The sequence below is a fragment of the Tetrao urogallus genome, assembly GCF_951394365.1.
Source record: "Tetrao urogallus genome assembly, chromosome: 1".
NCBI lineage: Eukaryota > Metazoa > Chordata > Aves > Galliformes > Phasianidae > Tetrao > Tetrao urogallus.
Window position 1 is genome coordinate 144,236,298 of NC_136813.1, and position 21,624 is coordinate 144,257,921.

Here is a 21,624-nt window from a genome sequence, read left to right on the forward strand (position 1 = left end):
GCCATTGCCTTTCTTTAGGAAGCCTAGCGCTAGCCTTTTTTTTAATAATGCAGATTATTTCAGATAATTCTACCTAGTGTCTGAAGTAAAGCTACTGATTCACATTCAAAGTAGATTTAGGTTTTTTTTTTTTTTTCAATTGCTTTGAAATAGGTTGGATCTGGACCTACAAGAATGTTGTCTGTAGCCCAGGTGATTTGTAGTTCTTAATTATTTGCCTGCTCTTCTCTTTGAAATGGTAATTTTGATAGATATGTGTGCTAGATAAAAATGTTCTCAAATAGCTCTGCTAGCAGCATAATTTACTTTCCATTTGTAGTAAAGCAGCAGTTTTATTGGCAATACTTTGGCAATTGCCTTGTTTTGATGGTGATCTAATGTTTGAGTTCTCATTCAGATTTCTTCTTTATGATCTAATAAAATAAGTTCACATCCCATTCTAAATTTCTGTTGGTTTTAAAGGCTTTCTATTTTTATGCCTGAATTTTTACAAATTCTTCTTTTCTACAGCTTGGTTAAACTGAATTTCTATTTTGTGTGGGAGCCTTCTCAGTTTGGTGTTAGACGCTGCATATCTCATTCTCTTTTACTCCCAAACATTACATTTCATCCTTCCTCCTGGCATTGCCCACAAACCATTCCCTTGCTTACCGTTCATGTGAACTGTACTCATTTCACACCAAGAGGCGTTAATCAACTCAGCTGAACATAGAATATGCTAAACAGAGTAATTCATGTGAGAATACCTCCTGATTTCAGGTTGTATAAGAGTAACTTACCAACCACTTTACCCTGCAGAACCATCCTGTTTTGGTGTACACAAATCTGTTATCCCACCTTTTTTACTTTTAAATTTGCAACAGTTCAACTGGTGGAATACCTTTCACGTGACAGTTTGAGAGCAGATGTTAGAATTCTTGAGAAGCAAGAGTAGGCTGAGGTACAGCCAGATTTGAATGTGTTTGTTGTGGTGGGAATACGTATTGCATAAAAGTGCATAAAAGTGCAAGTTGTTCACTAAATTGTTTGCAAGTTGTTTGCACGTTTCTTTTTTGCTTTCAAACTATGCTTTAAAACAAAATTACTGTTTTGACTCCGGGTTGCATAGGTACGTGTTTACAAGTGTGAAACTACCTTATGCTTACTTGATCGGCTGTCTTCTGGATGTTGTTACCAGCATATTGTTCTCAGTTTCTCAGTTCAGTTGGTTTAGGACTGTGTTTGTGCAGGAGAAAAATGTAATTTCTGTTATCCTTGTTCGATGATACTGTGCAGATAATGGTTTTTTTGTCAGCATTGTTCACTTGTCAATGTGATCAAAACAGAAATGAGTAGAAGTTGTCTCTTCTTAGGGAAGGGGCACTAGGGAAAGGCTAGGGTAGTGGCTGTTGGTTGATGTGTGGGTTTTGTGTGTGTGTGTGTGTGTGTGTGTGTGTTTGTTTGTTGATGTTTTTATCCTTAAAGGAGTAACTAAATTATGTTATCTTTACAGACAGAATAGTGCCCTCCTTTCCTTTCCATTCCTAGTGTAATGTAGTGGCTCATGGATTCGTGTGTGATCAGGATTTATTTGCTTTATTTCCGTACAGCTTGTTGAACACTGCACTGTGGCTGCTTGCTGACTTCATATAAAGTAGAGCACTGCTAACCATGCCTGGATGTTTCTATAAAATACTAAGTGCATGCGTCAAATTTCTGTAGAAAGAGAAGAATATTCTGCTATCTTTGCAAGAGCTTCTGGCTGAATGAAGTAATTAAATGAAGCGTGCATAATTAACGAACAAATACAATGCAATTCGTCTTTCTCGATGAAGAAATTACTGAAAATGTGGGCTAAAATTGTATTTAAAGAGCAAACAATTAAACAGAAAACTTCCTTAGTGCCCTTGGAATCTTTTATCATGTGAGCCAAAGGAAATGCCTACCTTATGTTGTCATTGGAACAGCATTTATTTGAGGTTCCTTCAGGCCTCTGTTTTTACCCTGCTAACTAAGCTAGATATGTGCAGTGAAAGTCTTTTTTGTATAAAAATGTATTTTTACAACAAGTAGTCTGTTTTTACAGCAGTTTCTATCTGTAGTTAATTAGGTTTTTTTTACAAGAAAAAGCAAACTTTGTTGAGGGATCGTGTTTAGACAAATGTGGGTTTGTTTTGCTTTTTTTTTTTTTTTTTTTAATTTGTACGTTATACACGAGAAGCAACAGAAGCCCTCCTTACTCAGAATAATGAAGGGTGTCTGTAAAATGACTGATAAGTCTTCTGCTGTAGCCATTAAATCGTTCTTCTTCCCTTGCAAGATTTTCTGAGAGTTGTGCAAGCAAATGATACCATAGCAATGGGGATGGAGATGAACGTGTGTTGCTAAGAAACTACGTGGTCTGTTCTGGACCAGTTGCTCTGATAAAGTGGCTGCCTTAAGTTGTTGCATATGGACAAGAGCCACTTTAGGTGATGTGCGTTTTGCTCCACCAATTCTGACCTGCAATGCTTGCCTTTGCAGATGGAACATGAGGATTTTGTAATGGAGGGGCATGGCAAGACTCCACCTCCTGGTGAAGAAAACAAACAGTGAGTCACGCGTTTATTTAAAAAGGGCCTTACCATCGTAGTAAATGGTGTGAAGCACTCTTGTCTAAATGTGCTGAGAGCATTGGTTGCTTGTTTGATGCGCGCCCTTTTGGTTCTTTAAATGCGGGTATTTAACAGTGGACAGTGGCTGAAAAAAAAATCAGGATGTTGACTTGCCTTAAATTTAAAAGCATAGAGATATGCTTTGCAATTTCAGAAGGTAAATCAGAATTTGTTGCGAAAGAGAATCATTCTGGAAGCTTAGTGCTCAGGTAGTAAATTCCACTTTTTATTTTTAAAGTGAAAATTTGTACATTAAACATTTATATATTTCTTCTTTGGATAAATAATTTGAAATATGCTAGAACCAGGACCTCTCTCTTGTTGTGCAAATGGTAGAGTGGTTGTCTTTGAAATACTAGCCTTAATTCACTAAAGTGTGCTGTATTAAAGGAACTGAAATGGTAAACAAAACGGTTTTTTAAGGATAGACAATTTAAGATCCCAGTACTTAGCAGTTTAAGGAAAAAAGCTTGACGGGAGGAAAAAATGACAGATTTCTATTTGCAAAACACATGGAGAAAATGGTGTTTCCAATGACTTCAGACTGAAAGCCGGTAGCAGAAGAGCAGAGCTTGGCCCTAAACATGTATTGCAGTAATGGCTGTATTCTGTATTCTTTCCTGCGGCTATACAGTGGTAATTTCATGTTGGTATCACAACTAAATGTTTTCCCTGACGTACCTTTTGGAACAAGCAAGATTATCTCTAGGAAATCCACCACACAAACGTTTCATCAACAGCCCCCGCTCCCAGTGCGCCCGGTCGGATGTCACCTCATGAACAGGAATTCTGTTGTCTCTTTCATCAGCTGTATACTTGTTGCAGAAAGGTTGGGATTTGTCTCAAGTTGAAGGTCTTCCTTACCTTTCAGAGCAGCTACTGACTGAGTTGACTGCCTCTGCAACAGTCAGAAAATCTTTCTGAAGTAGCCAAGATGAGCTTGGGGAAGTTCTAGTGCTGAGCATGCACATTCTTTCCATCATGGAAGCGAGCCAAACTTCTCAAAGTAATTGCTGCTATTTCTTTCTATTCAGACTGCCCAACTTACTGTGGTACCAAGAGATACAAAGCTTATTGAAGTAGAAAAGTAGAAACTTTCAGAAAGTTCCAGAAAGAAATGAGTGCAGGAATAACATTTAAAGAGCAGGAGTTCCGTTTCTGCTCTTGTGAATTACTTATTTAGTTAGACAATAGTGCATGTTGTTCTAGTGAGTATAGGAGAGATGTTGTATTGGATTTATTCTAGCCTTTTGTTTGCTGTCTTATTTTAGGTGCAAGTGGAAGCTGTGGTTATTTTACAGTTGACCTGATTTCTAATTAGAGCTTTCCCAAGTGCCTTACAATCCCTCTATTCTCCAAAACTATACTTACTGGAAAGGGAATGACATCACTGCTAGACAGCAGTGATTTTTTTTTTCTCTAACTAATAAATTTATGTTTTTGTGTATGAATTAGCAAGATGATGGAAGTCTTAAAGTGCAGTTTCAGTGATATAGCTAAGAGATGGAAATAATTTTGTGTAGTTGTAGCATAATGCTAGCAATATTATGTTGTGGGTATTGCTCTTAAATTTAAACTGATCACTTGAATCTTTTTCTGAGAACAATCTCAAATTTTCATCTACCTGACAAAAGTTGCCTGCCGAGATGGAGCTTAATGCTTGTAAGTGACATTGATCTGGCATCCAGGATAAGTGGATGAATATCACACAAAGGTCCAGTAATTTATATCTTTAATTTACTCCAGAACGACTGTGTTCAGAGCTTCTTGAACAGATCTCAAAAGGAGAAGAGGAGGGAAAAAACATTTAAAAATTACTTTCATTAAGTATTAGTTGAACATCCTGGAGTGGCTCTATGATGGGCCACAGAAGGGCTTTTAGGGCATCTGAAAATGAGGAATAGTCGAGATCTGGTACTTCTTAATTTAGAGATTAGAAGGTTTGGAGTCAGGCAGACTTTTCTGGGAAAAGGAAGGAAAAAGAATCCCAAACACTATGGCAGTAGTCAAGCAATGGAATAGGCTGCCCAGAGAAGTTGTGCTGCAAGATACTGAAAACCCAGCTGGATGCAACCATAAGCAACCTGCTGTTGTTAGCCCTACTTTGAGTAAAGGATGGGATTAATTATCTCCAGAGATCCCTTCCATCCTAAAAGTTTCTGTATTTCACTGTGTTAGTATATTCAGTGGTGTCTTTCTGCTTGGTTCAAATTAAAATTAGAGCTTATTAATGAGAAGAAATAGATCAGAAGTTTGAATGTGAGTTAGATCTTTGCTACGAGCATAGATATGCTAGATGAAGACTCGTCTTTCCAGACGTCGTAGTTTACTCCTTCTACAGCTGTGCAGATGGAATTTTTATTTTGAGTGCTTTTAATTTGCTTTCCTGAAAAGTTGAGCACGTTAATTGAATTGCCTTTCATCTGGGTAACTCTACTGATATTGTATTCAGAAGATACAGTTTCAGCAACTGACCTGTGAGGAAATTAACTTGCATCAGTGTGCTCGAGGAGTCAGCAAGTGTTAACCTTAGGCAAACCCAGATATTTTTTTAATATTTAACTGCATTCCAATGGATTCAAATAAGATTTGAATTGGCAATGAAAAAAACAGAAATAAAAAGACACTTCTGAGAAATGTTCAATGTAAGCAGTAGTTTTCAACTAGCTGCGGTTTAGTTTGAAATTTCCTTTGCAAAATTACAGCTGTATAGTGGGCTGCAAGGAGCTGACATCTCTGGGTGAGTTCAAGCACTTTATTTCTGAAATGCAGTAGGCTATTTCAGTGCAGTTTGATTCAGGGATAAAAACTTGACATTGCAAGAGTACCTTCTAGTATTTAAAAAAAAAAAAAAAAAAAAAAAAGAAGAAATGGCGTATTCTCACTCTTTGCTATATTGAATGTTCTTGTATTTGCTGTATTGAAGTACAAAGACCAGGTAACACTATTTCACAGAGCAAATTCTCAGGTACAGAATGCTATTTTTTAACATACCACCGTTAGCTGTGTGTTTTTGCTAGCAGTGAACAAGAGCCTGTATGCCATGCTCATGAAAACCTGCACCAGCAGAGATGACCTGCTGTTTCACAGCTGCCATCACGGCATAACTGCTGTCTGCCATGCAGTCCTCCTTTCCTTGGCCTGAACGGGTAGAAGTCAGAAGGCACCAAATCCAGACTATAACGGAGGTATGGTAGGATGGTCCAGCCAAGATTGGCAGTGTGCTCCGCGGTCTTCAAGCTGGTTATGGGGCCTGCTGTTGTCTTCTTTTCTGGCCTGACTATGCAAGGTTGCGCTTTCCTGCTTACAGTGGTCAGAGTTTATAGTTTCTTCAGATTCCAGGAAATCCAGAAGGACCACCCCTTTTGTATCCTAAAAGAAAGTGCACACTTGTATCCTAAAAGAAAGTACACACCCTCTGAGGTCTGCATCTGGAACTATCCTTCCATGGGGAATTCATGGGTTGTTTTGACTCCTGCTCATAGTCTTGTCACTGGTAATGATGTGCTCTGGAAAGCTGTCACCTTCAGCCTTGTATTGGTTCAATAGGTCCTGAGAAACTTGCATACAAATGTCCTTTCTGTTTCTGTGTGAGCCTTTGTGAGACCTATCTGGTGCAAATCTTGCAGTATTTGAATATTGCCATCACCGTTCCCAGAGCACTGAAGCCAATATTCAGCTCTGTACACCATTCTCTGGTAATAATCCACTGATTTGCACTTATGAGCTGATTGAGAGGCTCTTCATTTCATGGTGTAACAGCTGTTCATGGACATCCAGAACGTGGCTTGTCTTTCACATGGCCATCACCACTGCTGAAACGCATCACCTGCTGCCTTACTGTGCTTACGTCCACTCTTTGGTCTCCATCAACATTCAGCAAGTGTCAACGAATACTGGTGGGTGTAATTTTTTCCACACAGAGGAATTCAGTGACGCACCTTTGCTTCATCTGCACTTCCGTGTCAGACACCAATTGGTCAGACTGTCCCTCTGCAGCCCTATGTCACGTGGCAGCAAAAAGGAGTGGAATATTGGTGAAAAGGCCACATCACCATCATCCATCTCTGATGTCACAGGGCAACATAATAAAATAGGAGGTATTACTTTTAGAGCAGCCTTCACAGATTATATACAGGGCTTTTGGACTAGCTATTTACAACATGAATATAACTCATTTAGATTGGAACCAACTTTCATGTAACACTATTCATTCAAAATCCTTAGTAGAAGTGAAATCTGGAACGGGCAGTACCATCTCCAGTCCTGTGAAAGATGTGCAGTTTCTGCACAGTGCCACTGTTTTATGACTATGGCTGTGCTGCAGGGAGGGCTGCTGCTAATGCTAAAATCCATGCTTCCATGAGTCTACATGGGCTGTTGAGGCTGGAAACAGCTGCCTTGAAGTGTGCTTCTCCTCAGGCACGGGAGCAGTTGACTTCTCAAAAAATTTGCTGACAGCAACAAATTGCACCAGCAAAAACATTTTGAGGATCATACTTGGAATTTCAAAATAACCTCCAAATCCTAATTCAGATTATCAACTCAATTTTGTGTACGTAATTTGTGTATCACCTCAACTTCTCTTGAAATTCATGGCAAACAGTGCCCTTCCTTGGAAACATCAACAGTTATGTTTAGAAGTAAAGCTGATAGCTGATGTTTCTGCATGTGGAATATGCTCATAAAGTAAACGTAGCCTAAACCTCTGCCCCCCTTTCCCCTTCCCTCCCTAAAACATCCTTTGACATCCTAACATGTCACTGCTGTGATGTGTGCTATGTAGGTAGCAACCAACCAGAGTGCTGCAGTTCTCTCAACATGCGTCAGTTTAGTAATAATTCAGGCTAGCTCTTGTATTGGCATCCGAGTAGGAGACTTCTGCCTTTGACTTTTTTATTGCTTATTTTACTTCATTCGCAATTTGGAAGGATATGGGAGGGCAGGAGACCACGGGACAAAAGCTCAGGGTGAAAACTGAATACAGCTGATCCAACTGAAGCTCAGGAATACTTTCATCAGCTTCACATTATAGAAGTCCTTTTTCACTCCTTGCGATGGAGTGGCAGGACAAGTTTGCATCTCTACCTGTGTGAGTAGGGAGGAGAGCCTGAGGCTCGGAAAAACAATGCCCTTTGTTGTGCAATTGAGTGGGCAGCAGGGGATGAGACAGCAGTGAATTCTGGAGCTGTAGAGCAGCTATGTTTTACTTGTAAGACCGGCAAGTCAATAATGTTGAAAAAGCTGGCAAGCATAGTGAAGTATTTTAAGTGCCAAAGGATTCATCAATTCTGTTCCACATTTTATTAGTTTAATGTTCTGATTTTTTTTTTTTCATCTTTTTGTACCTAAAATTAGAGGTATTCATCCCCAAGAAAACTCTTGTCTGAATATTCTGTGCAAAAATCATTTAAATTAAGTATTTACTTCTGCAAGCTAGTCTTAAAAATGTTTGAAAATGTTTTCAGATATCATTTAATGTTTTTAAGATACCTTGTTTCACCTGCTCACTCATTTTTCTTTCAAATCTCCTACTAGGAGGTAGCAAAACATTTAGCATAGCATGTTTTATTTTGTCATGAAGAGATACCAGCTTTCCATGTACCTCATCTATAACCTCCACCATTAGCATAATGTCATTCTGCAAGCATTTTCTGAGTACGTGGAAAATTGGAAGCTACATGACTGAGGAAAAAGAAACAATTGAGATCTGGACAGAAAAATGTTAAATTCAAAGGTAAAGTTTCCACTTAGTATTCACATGTGTTTATCCTGCACTGCTGCTAGCACTGAGAGAGGAAAAGATTTGTGGACAGTATGCATTCTACATTTGAACTGTATGATGCTGCTTTTCCTGGGATTTCATAGCGCTTTCTTCCAGATGTCTTCTGGTAAGAACAGCCTGGTTTGTTGTTTTTTCCAAGATCTGTATTTGCCCTGCGTAGGAAGCACACAAAACCTGCTTCTGAACTTACAAAAAGTCTCTTGGTCAGACAAGACTGCATGTGTAGTCTTTCCAAAAGAAGAAAAAAGTGCATTTCTGTTCCAATTTTCTGATTTATAAGTATGGTATCACAGATTTCCCAGTCAATATCACATCGACACCAACAACACTATTGATTTCTCTAATCTTCAGTTCTAGTTGTTATTTTGAGCAAAAAGAAGGGGAATTGTATTCTGATTTACCACCATCCTAAACAGCCGATTGTACTTTGAAGCAGAGAGCATTGCTGTACTGACCAAATTCCTAAAATCCCAGAGCCTCTTTATTCAGACATCACCTCCACCCCCTGTTCTCTCGTCCTTTCTAAGGACTACCTACGGGACGCCCCATTAACACGAAGTTCATTGTTCAGGCAGTCTTTCTGGTTTGGTCGCAGTGGCTGTTGCCCCTCCCTCTCCTAAGCAGACACTTCTCAGAAAGCTGCCCGAGGTAACTGCCTTCTGATGCATCATTTATATGGATGGCTGGAAATTGCTCTCTTTTCAGTTGTACATTGCTCTGAGATAGGAACTGATGAGTGGCATCTTGCACAAGAGTGAGATAAGTTGCTTCCAGGTTGATCTGTGATCCTTCTTTGTTTCAGTCTCCAGCTAAAACGTCTCAGTAGGTTTGGCTTTTTTTTCTCATTCTTAAACCGCTCTTCTCAGACAACTGCTTGTGATGTACAAACTTGAAGCGTATGATGTCTGTGTTAAATGTCACATGGAAAAACAGATCCAAAAATAATTGCTAAACGCTCCATTTGTGATTTCTCTCCTACCTTTATATGGAAGACCATTTACTATGAAGTAGCTTGCTTGAGATGGGCAAGAAAAATAGTTTAAAGAAACTTGAGGACAATTTGATTTCTTGCTCATTCTTCCTACCACTGTTCCTCTTAATGTAACTGTCATAAAGAATAATAAAAATAAAACAGTTAGTAGTATCCTGTAAGTGTTTAGACAAGGAAATCCCTGGAATGCATGCATAGAAGTTCATTAAACAAAACCGGTATTTTCCATTAGTAAATTGAATGTATTATTTCTGGTTAGTGTAATTTAACACTTTCTGAAAAAGAAGATACTGTCTTCTAAATTGTTTGTAAAATAGAAGCGGGGGGGTGGAAGGAATTCTGCCTTTCAGTTCCCTGTTGATGCATTGATTTATTGTATTTTATTGTTTATAGTTTGTTGTTGAACTGAACTACATGAAAGTAATAAGGCAAAAGTCTTTCTGCTTGTGGAGGCATTTATTGCTGAGGAAAAAGTGGCTTAGTATGTAAACAAGCACTGGTTTTAGCTAAAAAACTGGTGATCAGGCAAGTTGCTTGGCTTGACGCTTTCAAATCGGTGGTAAAGATGTAAAACGTGAACATTACCTCACATGATTGCATTTGACTTTATTAATGACAACTTACTGGAAATGGTCTTGGTTTAAAAAGAATGGAATAATTATTCTTTTCAGTAGGAAAAGAATTTTATGTTCATAAAATAAAAGTTGGAATAATTTTGTATTCATTCTTTAAAATGTAGTGTAACCTGCTACAAATGCTGAATACTCAAATAATAGCAACAGACTTCAGTAATTTTCCTTGCTGTTCTTTAAGCATCGAGAATAATTCTGAGGTCTGTCTCTATGTTCTGTGTATCACTGGCATGATAGCTGTTCATGACTAGTGTAATTGTGTAGTTGGGAAAAAAGATGAGGTAGCTACACCAAGCTGCTGCACTCATTTTCAATAAAGAGTTCACATCCTGGCCTCTTAGAGCAAGCCATTGGCATTGTAAATGTTTGTGAATTACAGTCCTGAAATGTACTTTCACACTGGATGATTGGATCTTCTGTATTTTTGTATTACACCCAGATGAATGACTGAATATTCATTTCAAGTATACGGAGAGAGGAAAAAAAAAAAAAAGGCTAATGGGTCTGTGTTACATTAGACTTTTGTATTCTCCTGTTGTTTCCTGCGGTCAGCAAATAGAAAATTTAGTGACTGTCCACTGTACTTTATAGATGATAAGCAGGATAAAAAAAATATAAACAATCTTTGCATGAACTTGATTGCAAGTTGCTGAACCTATGTAGACCACTCAGGAAATGACCATCCACTATTGTAAAATGCAGTGCTCTTCATAGAAGTAACGTAGATGTAGAAGATAGGGTCTCACTGTACAAATAAAAGTACTGTTCCCTGTGGTCAAGATGGTGTGAACTGAAAACTTGTTTACAGAGGTGTTTTGGAACTCTTCAACTGCATCACACCACTGTCGTGCTGTGATCTGCTGAGCTGGTATGATTTTTCTTGCTCCTACCTTGATAGATTTGCTGAACTCTTTGCACTTAATCAACTTGGTCATGTTTAGGGCTCATACTAGTTTGCGTTGGGTTGGTGCATGCATCTGAGTGTTTGACAGCAGTAAAGCTTGTAGGATTTTCTTCAGAGGTAGCCGGCTGTTACTTCTGACATCTCAAACCAGAGGGCTGTACACGAAGGCAGGAAAGGTATTCAGCTTGCTTGGAAAGATCAGTTTACAGATTTTTACTGAAATAATTCTTTTCACTAGAAAAATGAATCAGATTGAGGAAAGCTTTTGCTATAGTAATCCCCTGAGTATGCATTTGTTTTGAATTATTATGAATATTTTTTAAAAATATACTCTTCTCTTATCGTATTGTGGTTCCTTTAATGCGAACAAAGGAAAATGGGTTGGTGCCAGTTCGAACCAAGATGCCAGAAATTCCTTTGCTCAGAGGTTTCCGGGCCAGTGACTGAACTCCCCACACAAAAACTCAAAACAAGTCGGAACAATTTGTGGAGAAGTACTGATCTGTCTCACCATAAGTAAAAAAAGTGTCTACAAAACTCAAAGTGTAGCACACCTTCCTTATAGGTATAGAAGGAAAAAAAGGAGCAGAAGATCTGGAGTAAGACTAATGCTTTCATTCCAGGAATCTTCTGTGAGACATCCCTTAAACATTTGTGAGAAATCTGCTCTGCACTGATAGACTAGACTGAAGTGAATAGGATGTATTGAGTTTCAGTAGAGGTATGTGTAAAGGATCCATACAAAGAGGAGGTTTTGTTGTGGTGATGTGTTTATAGATGTGGAAGTTAGATTTTTCTTTAAATATTCTAACCTTAATGCTTGCTGCTGTAACATTTAAGGCTTCTGGCCTTAAACAGAGGGGAGGGAAGCCTTTAACCAGTGAGTTTATTGCTGCTTTTGAGGTGCACACTAACAGCTATTGTTGATGGAAGGTCAGTTGAATCAATCCTCTAACTGGCATGGTAATTCCCATGTTGTAAACAACAATTAGAAAGCAACAGCTTTCAAAGCTTGCTGTGTATATGGGCATAGTGATAGTCTATAGTATTTCCCTGAACATCTGTTCATACTGGGGAGAAAGAAAGTATCATCTTTTCACTAGCGTAGATAGAATTGGATAAAACTGATAAACTTTTAATATTTCACAGATATCTTGACAGTCTATATGATTTCAGAAACTGAGGGTGGAAGCCCATTAGCTGAGGTTTACAATCTCCAAAATTGAGGAGCTGCCAAGATGACAGTACAGGAGCAGGTTAATGAATTGCTAAAGTCTCAGAATGCTCATCTGTGCAGGTGTCCTTGCACTTTGTGGTAGTGGAGAGTATTAGCAAGGATACTTGTGTAAGTGATTCCTGCAACCTCCAGTTTGGCATTTGGAAGAGACTTGACTGAAGATTTTGAGAGCTTGTTTTGTTTCCTGACATTAAGTCTCATGTGATTTGCAGTTTGCTTTCTGTGTATGTAGCTTTCTAAGTAAGTTTGGAGTCTCTTGTCTAGTTTTGCTCAAGGGAGCAGGAGGAGAAAGAAACAACAATATATTTACTATTACCAGTATGGTAAACATCAGTGATTGCCTAGAAAAGAGATGGAAGTTAATTTCCTGCTAAAAGGAGGGCTTCAGAACAAAGCAAGAGGTTGTATTTTCTGGCTGTCTGTTGATAGCTCATCACTGTCATCATAATACGTGTTTTGAGATTAAGTGCAGCAGATGCTATCTTTTGCCTGGGTTGGGGGTGCTGCAGGAGGTGCGGAACAATTATGGGAAGAGTCTGCATAGACTCGTGTACTGCTGGGGCCTTGGCATCAAAGAAGTGGATGAGCAGGAAGCTGGGATTAGCGTGGTGGAGATTCAGCCATGTGTGACAGAGACTGGTAGGAAATGAGTTTTTACTTCCATTGTTCACGGAACAACTTTGTTAAAAGGAAGATAGAAGGCTTTATGCTTCTGCACTTTGGAAAGGGCATTTGAGGAGACTGAACAAGTGGAGGCATAGCGATGGATTATTCATAGGCTGAACAGCAAGGGAAAGTATTGTGGCAGATTAAGGAAAAATTAGGTGGAAAAGTGGGTGTTTGCAAAATTCTCTGAATGAAGTTTTCCTTGTAAGTTATCCTTCTGTGAACACTTCATTAATGTATAGATTCAAAACTTTGTCTTGGCCTTGAAGTAATGAATAGCTCTTAGACATAATGTGCTGTGAACTTTTCGGGTCTTTCACTCTTCTTTTGTCCCTGCCAAGAAAAGAGATCTGACTTCTACTGTGGTTCCAAACCACTGCTGCAATGTAAACTCCGCATACTAAAGTTGGTTACTGCGTTCCTAAAGTGTGTTGATAAGTGCCTTTGTGTATGGGATGCAACAAGCAGTTGTAAACTTCTCAGAAACTGTGCAGGCTTTTCCTACATTGGTCGCTTAATCACGGTATTTTTCTACATAAAAAGAAGCTGCATTATACTTTGGCTACTATTGTTTATAAAAAAAAAAAAAAAAGTAAAACACCTGCCAACTCTATTTTCACAATTCTGCAGCATCAAATATCTCACTGCTCCCTGAAGTTGGGGGAGGAGAAGAATATATAGTTTTCCTTAGGAATGAGTATTTTGTCCTTGAAGAATGCTCGGACACTTCAAAGTCTGAACTCCTACAGAGGGGAGGCCATCTCTTGAACAATGGCTTGTATGCAATTGCTCTGAAGACTTCAAAAAGAAAAGAAAAAAAGTTGATGGTTGATACAGCCAGATTTAACTATTGTCTTTGCTTTGAAAACTGGTAGGTATTTGGTACCTCTGTGTGGAGAAAATAATTAAAAAGTGATCTGAACTATTCGATATCCAGGACAGAGCAACTGGGAACTTGACACTGACATCTACAAAACTTATGAAGCAATATGCTTTGGAATCCTGATTTTTAACCTAATGTTTTCACTTGTTCTGTTGAAATAAATAATGTGGCATATGTTAGAGCACACAAGGAATAGTTAAGAGTTGTAATTCTGTTTCTTAAATTAAGTGGTTTTCTGCTTGCTTTTTTTGTTATTAGACATACTGCAACTACATGCATATGTATCCCTACCCTCAGAGTTGCAATGTTTTTAACTATTTGGGAAAGAAAACGTGACCTTTCTAAATCCCGTTAACTTGAGGAGGTGAACAAGCTGCAGTTGGTGCTTGTAAGCACGGTAATCCAGGTCAGTTGATCTTTGGTGACCGTTCTTCCTGCCTCTGTTACCTACTTTCTGGGGTTGGTCTGGGGAAATCGAGGTGATGAGCTGCAGTAGGATGGAGGGCATGCAGGCCTCAGTTTACTTTGGACTTTGCCTATGGTACTCTAGGAAACAAATTGTGCACTAACAGGAAAGAGGAAAGTTGGTGAGAAGGCATTTGTGCTATGAGAAACTTGTTAATTCCTCAGCAGAAGCCTCAAATATTATGTCCTCAGCTGACTTGACGTTTTCACTTCCATTACATCAGCTATGAAGAACTTAGTAGGGGAATAAATAAGTTTTAAGTTTGTCACCATGGGTAGTGTGGGCAACGCGGATGGCCCGATGGGATGAGGGATGTGGGATGGTAAGGGTGCAGCCTTCAGAATAAGCAAGGTCGCATCAACCTGTAGGACTTCGAGCAAGAACGAAATGGCAGCCCTGCAGACAGGGAGGTTTGCATAAGAGCAGAATGATGCTGACTCCTTTTAAAACAGTGTGAAGATCTGCAGATCAGCCAGGACCTGCCCCCCTTGAGGTGACCGCTAGAGAGTATAGGTGGTGTCCCAGTTCATCTGCTGGACAGTGGAGCATCCCTGTACACATCAAGTTGAGGCCAATTTACTGTTTGGTACCCAAAGATCACCTAGAAGGTTTGTCTGTATCTAGAATCAAAATGCAGTTTGATGTGAATTAAAAAACCACTCAACAGCTCTCCTCCTATCTTGACTGTAAGAGCACAGAGAATCCTTGGCTGTAAGCATTCAGCGCGCATGTCTGCTCACAGTGGGTGCTGTCCTTATGGGAGCACTGCGAAGCTTCATTCAAGTTTTTAAGATGCTTTATGATCCTCAGATAGAAGGTGCTTCAAAATGAAGTGTTTGTGATCAGGCAAGTTAGTATATAACAAGAATATAACTTTTTAACACTAGCTATTAACAGAGCTGTCGGCATCAGAAAGCTTAATGGTTAGGTTTTCAAGTGCAGTTGCCATCTGAAGGGATGTGCAGGTCTCGTATATCCTTTTTTAAATTGTTTTTTATTTTATTTTTGCCATAGTCAGCTTTCTGACTGTCATGTTGCTGCTTCTCCTACCACAGTTTTGGTTTGAGGAACACTGCATTTAAGAAACAAAAAAGAAACACCTTCTCTTCTGTGCTGTGAGTAGACAAGACTTAACCAGTAAGCCAATGGGAACAGATACAGAGAGATGTGCGTAGAAGTTGCTGGCTTGGTTGAATTTTTATATTAAAAAAGGAACTTAGAAGTTGTTTCCTATGGAAACAAAACATGCGTGGTTTTCACCTCATCAGTGGAACCTCCCAGCTCTTCATGAAGACAAACAAGGCAAGGTAAAACAGGCCCAGAGCCCGTTCATTTTTGACAGAACGGTAAATTGGGCAGTTTTATCCACCCTGCAAAATGCTCTGTAAAATAGTTTTTGTTTCCTGATTGCTTGTTTCTTCCTCTCAAAAAGTTTTCTATTTTTAAAAGCTCTCTCTACTGAACAACAAACTTCAGAGCAATGAAGGAGAACGGCTGCTCCAAAAGTAATGCCTGCTATTTTATTTTGTTGGCCCATGACATCAGAGGTGGAAGTTGGTGGTACGACAGCAGGGGTTGAACCTTTCCACCAAAATTCCATTACATTTTGTTGCCGTGTGACAGAGGGCAGCAGAGGGACAGTCTGACACAATGGTGTCTGACATGGAAGTGCAGATGAAGCAAAGGCGTGTCACTGCCTTCCACCATGTGGAAAAAATGGCACCCAGTGTTATTTACTGACACTTGCTGAATGTTGATGGAGACCAAACAGTGCATGTGACACAGTGAGGCAGTGGGTGGTGAGTTTTAGCGGTGGTGGCAGCCGTGTGAAAGACAAGCCATGTGGTACCCATGAAAAGCTGTTACACCATGAAATGAAGAGCCTCTCGATCGGCTCATTTGTGCAAGTCAGTGGATTATCACCAGAGAACTGTGTACAGAGCTGAATATTGGCTTCAATGTATTCAAGGTTTGAACTTGTAGACTCAGGCCAGAGAAGACAACCACCTTTCTCTGACAACCCTTCTCTTGCCCTGCACACTGTCGGTCTTGACCTGACTGCCCTACCACACCCACAGCATAGTCCTAATTTGGAGCCTTCTGCCTTCAGTCTGTTCAGGCTGAGGAAAGTGGGTCTGTGTGGGGAAACGTTTCCTAGTAATGACTGTCATAGCAGCTGTGAGGCAGTGGGTCAGCTCTGCTGGTGCAGATTTAAGAGTATGGTATGCAGGCTCTCGTTTGTTGCTGGTGAAAATGCACAGCTAATAGGTGGTATGTTGAGAAATAATGAATAGGAAAATAGTGTCGTTGTGCTCTTTGTATTTGTTCTAATTTTCAAGGAAGTAAATAGGAGGCATTACTTTCAGAACAGCGTATGTACTTAACTTGATAGTAGCAACTCGGCTGAGCACTGATTGCTTGACGACTTCCCGGCACCATCAGCTCCTGAACGGAGAGCTTCCATGCCTTGAGAACAAGGAGCTGCCGTACCACAGTGAGCTTGAGAAGATTTCTACGTCCCAGTAGCACAACTTGGTTTTGGGGGGAAGTGAAATTACCCGTAGCTTAGTGCGTGCTCCCGTCCGCAGCGTGCCCACACACACGTAGCACGTGCGGCTGCAGCGCTTGATGCAGTTTTTCAGAAGGCAGCAACAGCGGAGCGCTTCCCGAGCCGCCGTCAGCCGCCTCCCCGGTCGAGGCTCCAGCGCGGGGCCGACTCAGGCACGCGTTAGCTGTCGGGCGCGCTGTGTGCGCGGCCCCTTTAAGGCGGCGCGGGGTCGGGCCCCGCCGCATGATTGACAGGTCGGTGGCGTCACGTGACCGGGCTCTATTTGAAGGTCACAAAAAGCTGCTTCCTTTAGAGAGAGGGAGAGCGAGGGAGGGAGCGGGAGAGCGAGCGAGGGAGGGAGCTCACGCCAAAATGGCCGACGGAGTCTCTGCTGGCTTCTGAACATTTGAAATTGGAAAAAAAAAACAAACGCGAAATCGTTTCGGGATTTTTTTTTTTTTTTTTGTTTCATTTCCATTTCTACCTTGTATGCCTCAACTCGCTGGATTTAAGCACTGCTGCACTTTATGAGGTTAGTGGCGCCCTTATATTTTATTACTACGATGATTTTTTTTAAAATTTTTATTTTATTTTTTTAATTACCCATTCGTCGGTTTTAAAGAGCCCGACCCGGCCGTGCCCGGCGCTGCTCCGCGGGTGTCTCGGCGCGGTGCGGGGCTCCGGCAGCGCCTGCGGAGCGCTTCGGAAAGATGGCTCTGTGCGAGTGCGGCTTTGGGGGCGATTCGTCACGTAAAGCACCTGGGCGGATGGCTGCGGCTCCTCCGCCTTCCCCGAGCCGCCCGGCTACCGGATCGTACAGAAAATCTCGTTCTACTTAAATGGAGGCTCCCGAAACAGCCGTTTCTTCCCCGCAGCACCCCGAGCTCTTCAATCTGCTGCAAAAATTTGCATACACGGAGTCGGGTTTGCATTCTTCCTGCCGCCGGCTCCGGCGGGGACGGATGGGGAAACGCTCGCCGCACGCCGGCCCTCCTCGGGAGGGGACGCGGGGAGAAGCGCCGCGGCGTGTGCTGTCCTATCGGCGCTCGGCGCGGCCCCGGGCTGCCCTGCCGTCCATTCCCTCCCTTCCCCTCCCCTCCCCCGCGGCGGGTGAAGCGCGGTGCTGAGCGGAGCGGCGCTGCCCGGCGGCTCCAGGGCCCCCTCCACGGGCTCGGAGCGGGGCGGGCGCGCTGGCGGCTGCAGGGCGCTGCTGATGTCTGCCGCTCTTCGGAGTGTAAGCGTTCCATGTTCTGTTGGTAAATACAGGGGAAAAGCGGCGTTTTCTCGCCTTCCCCCCGCCCGCTCTCGTACTAGCGATTTAAAGGCAAGTTATTTTTGCATCTCCCTCCAGAAGCGAGCAGAAAATTAAAGGGAAATAGCTGAAGCTCGCTGTGCACAGGCACCTCCCCCTGCATTGTAGGAGTGTGATGTAATGCTCCTTCTGCGAGGTTAAATGAAAAAATCTCTCCGTGGCGGTACGCGTTCTTCATCTCCTCCTGGTAGGTCCTCTAGTGCTTTTTGCATTGGATGTTGAAGCAGCAAACGATGATGATAATAAAAGAATCTACTCTCAGATTTTCTGTGTGCATCGATTGTGATTGGCAGGTCAACTTTATAGATCCACAAGATGGATTGTTTAACGTTTCTTTGTGGCCTTATATCCACACGGCTGAATCCAAATGGTGGAAACACATTTGTCTTCATTGTAGTCTCGTAGTATAGATCAGATTTCCCCCTCCTCCTTGGCTAGAAGATATTTTAAATAATCCTACAGTATATCAATTTTTTTTCTTGGAAATTAAAAGGTGTTTTCTTTTCAGTTAAGGTGAGCCTATTGAAAAGAACACTCAAATTTTGGCCTTAAAAAGTTTAGAGGTAACATATTACCTAGTTCCTATACAAGATAATGTGCTTTCTTCCTGTTTAGGATTAATGATCTTAATGGAATCTACTCTCATGTTGGTAGCTTGTAGCTGAGTGGGAGAACGCTGTAGACACCCTGTGTCTTTGGCCTGGTGCAGCCTGGTGGCTGAACCTGCTTTTGTTATTCAGAGCTGCCCTGGGCTTAGTGGAGCCCTCATGTAGCCAGAACGTGATGACTGTACCTGTTGCTTGGCAAACTTCAGGTGTACAGTTCCCAAACACAATGTTACAGATAGGATTCCCAGGTTTGTCACTCAGTTGACCAAATCATCAGATACATAGTTCCAGTGGTACTGGCCATAGCTTAGAATGGTTGAACTGTGAGGCAGGTGAGCTTTGTCCTGGACCGGCAGCGCTGTGGGATGCGGCCTTCTCAGGATCTCTGCTTGGGGAAAGTCCTCACCTTTTTTTGGCCGTCCTGCATTACTCTCTGCGGTCAGATCATGTAAATGCTAATGTATCTCAATGGTATGGAAATGGGTTATGGGATATTCTCTAATACCTGCAGCTGTTCATAACTATAGAAGCTGTCATGGATGCTTAATATAATATTGTAAAGCAATCACTGAAAATAGTAGAAGCAATTCCAGTATGTAGTCTCTGTCTTTTGAGTAGTTTTCTGAGATGATCTTTCCTATTCAGAATTACCAATTAAAATAGTTTGTCATCCGAGTATCTTTGAGTTAGCGTAAGTTCATGAGGGGTGTATTGAGGGCTCTGCAGCCCATAGAACGATGGGGTTTTAAAAAAGTGAGTCTGGACCATTCTCAGTGCTGTGCGTTCAGTATGCCCCTGCGGTATGAAAGGAACAAAACACGGGTTTGGTCCATTTTGAAGGACCTGACACAAGTTACAATTCCTAGATCAGAATTTGAGCGTTACAGTGGCGTTGTGTCGGGGAGCACGAGCCCTTCTGCTTTGTTCAGGTTACAACAACGGCAGTAGCTTTGGAAGTGTATTTTATTGTTCTGTTTGCATTTCTCTGACAATTGTTATTGGTGTCTGCAGGAATCGTTCTGTTTTCCAAGACAGGCTGTTTCAGTAGACTAAAAATTATTGCAATTCTGTAGTCAGCAGAGACCATGGAGTTTTGTGCTCTACGTTTTGGAGATAATTGACGAGAAAGGCCTTATTGTCATTGAGCATCAATATACAGGAGTCTGCAGCTGGAATTTAAAAAAAAATAAAATCAAGGAAAACAAGTGTCTGAAAAATGTGTGCTTGCTTTTTTCAGCAGCTTTCTTTTTTTTCTTTTTTTTAATCCTTTTTACCTCCACTGGGAAAGAGGGAAAAGAAAATCTCTTTTATTTTCTCTTGCAAGTTTCTCTTTTAAACTTCAGAAGGTCGTGCAGTCTGTGCTGCTGGTCTCAGCTAAAAACCTTTTGAGACTTTTGTCTTTGATTTATTAATAGATGGCTTTGTAGAGTAGAAAGCATCCATGTTTACAAGTGAAGAAAAAATTTGCTGTGTGAGTTCGTATACTGTTAAAAGAATATTTGTCCCTTTCCCATTCCCTTGGAAGATTTTGTTGTGGCTCGCACCTTGAAGCAGAACTCCTTAGTTTTGGTCATCATAGAACTATTTTGCTTTTGCTGACGTGGATGGAAGGCATTGCCTTGGTGTTGTCTTTGCTTCAGCTAGTAGCTGTGTTGTGACTGAGAAGCACGAGGGTCTTTTTGTTTCGGTGTGGTTGTGTTTGTTTGCGGGAACTGATTAAGAAGAAATGTGCCTCTTTCTGAAGGGCTGCTTCAGCAGAAGTCCTGGGCTCCTATTTAAAGAGCTCAAAATGTGAGACGGGAATAAGACATGGGAAGTTCAGCTCTGAAAAGCTGTGTTTCAGTTTTCTACCAAGGGGATGAGGTGTGGATATCTGAGTTCTAGTTCTGTAACCTTTCAGAAAGTCTGATGGAGGGTGATGTGTAACAACAGGGCAGCAGTAAGTTGGGTGGTCACTTAGGAGAAGTTTGCTGAGGAAGGTGGTTAGGTTGTAAGTGGCTAAACTTTAAATATTTGGCTGTAATTGTTGCTGCAGAATTAATTTGTTAAACAGATCTGAACTTCAGGCGAATATGAAGACATTGATTCTCAAAGCACGGCAACTTCAGTATTAACTTCAGGAAAGAGCAAGTCTCGTTACTAACACATCACTGGAATTTAGTTGATATGATTGCAGACCCATTTCAAATCACAGATTGGCCCATATTGGAAGGGACCTCAAGGATCCTGAATCTCCAACCCCCTGCCACATGCAGGGCCACCAACCTCCCCATTTCATACTTGACCAGGCTGCCCAGGGCCCCATCCAGTCTGGCCTTCAACCTCCAGGGACGGGGCATCCACAACCTCTCTGTTCACATCAGCGTCAGACTGTCTAAAGTGAGGTGTCAAGGTAAGACTTGGCCAGTTCAACATCAAGGGCGAATGTGGAGGTATCGCAGAGATGAAAAATGCTGTATGACCAAGGTATTTCCATGTTGTTGTAGTGGTGGTACCATAAGTGCTTTGAAGGGCACATGAGAAATGGTGCCTTCCTCTGTCTGTGGTGAGCACCAGCTCTGGAGCTGTGCATCCAGCACGTCTCACTGCTGAAATTCTTTCACGTTTGTGAATCTGTTTCTAAGCCAAGGCAGCAAGGCAGTTTGTTTTTTGTAGAGACAAAGCATTATATTTTTGGAGCACTGCGTATGCGAAGTGTGGGTTTTTTATAGATAGTGCCATCCACACACTTGTGAAGTGAGTTCCTAAAGCTTTATGGGTACTGTCAATTTAACGGATGTTTTCCTTTCTCTTTGTATATTGTGTGCTGGGTTATAGTTTAGGGCTGAAATGCTCTGGTGCTACGATAGTTATGTACTTGTTATTTCAGAAAAGTCATGGAAGAGCTGGCTGATCTGGTATTGGGATATTACGTTACGGGCAAACCTCGATTCTCCTTCAGAGTGTTTTAGTTTCAGAA

General features: G+C 41.3%; 1 protein-coding gene across 1 annotated transcript in view; it reads left to right on the forward strand.

Moving 5' to 3' along the window:
- TNRC6B (trinucleotide repeat containing adaptor 6B) overlaps window positions 1-21,624 on the forward strand; it is a gene marked incomplete at its 3' end in the record, with an annotated part of 111,011 nt that overhangs the window by 21,909 nt on the left and 67,478 nt on the right. The window contains exon 3 of the mRNA XM_079534875.1: window positions 2,503-2,570. Coding sequence (XP_079391001.1) covers window positions 2,503-2,570 — 68 coding nt within the window. The remainder of the gene's footprint in view (window positions 1-2,502; window positions 2,571-21,624) is intronic.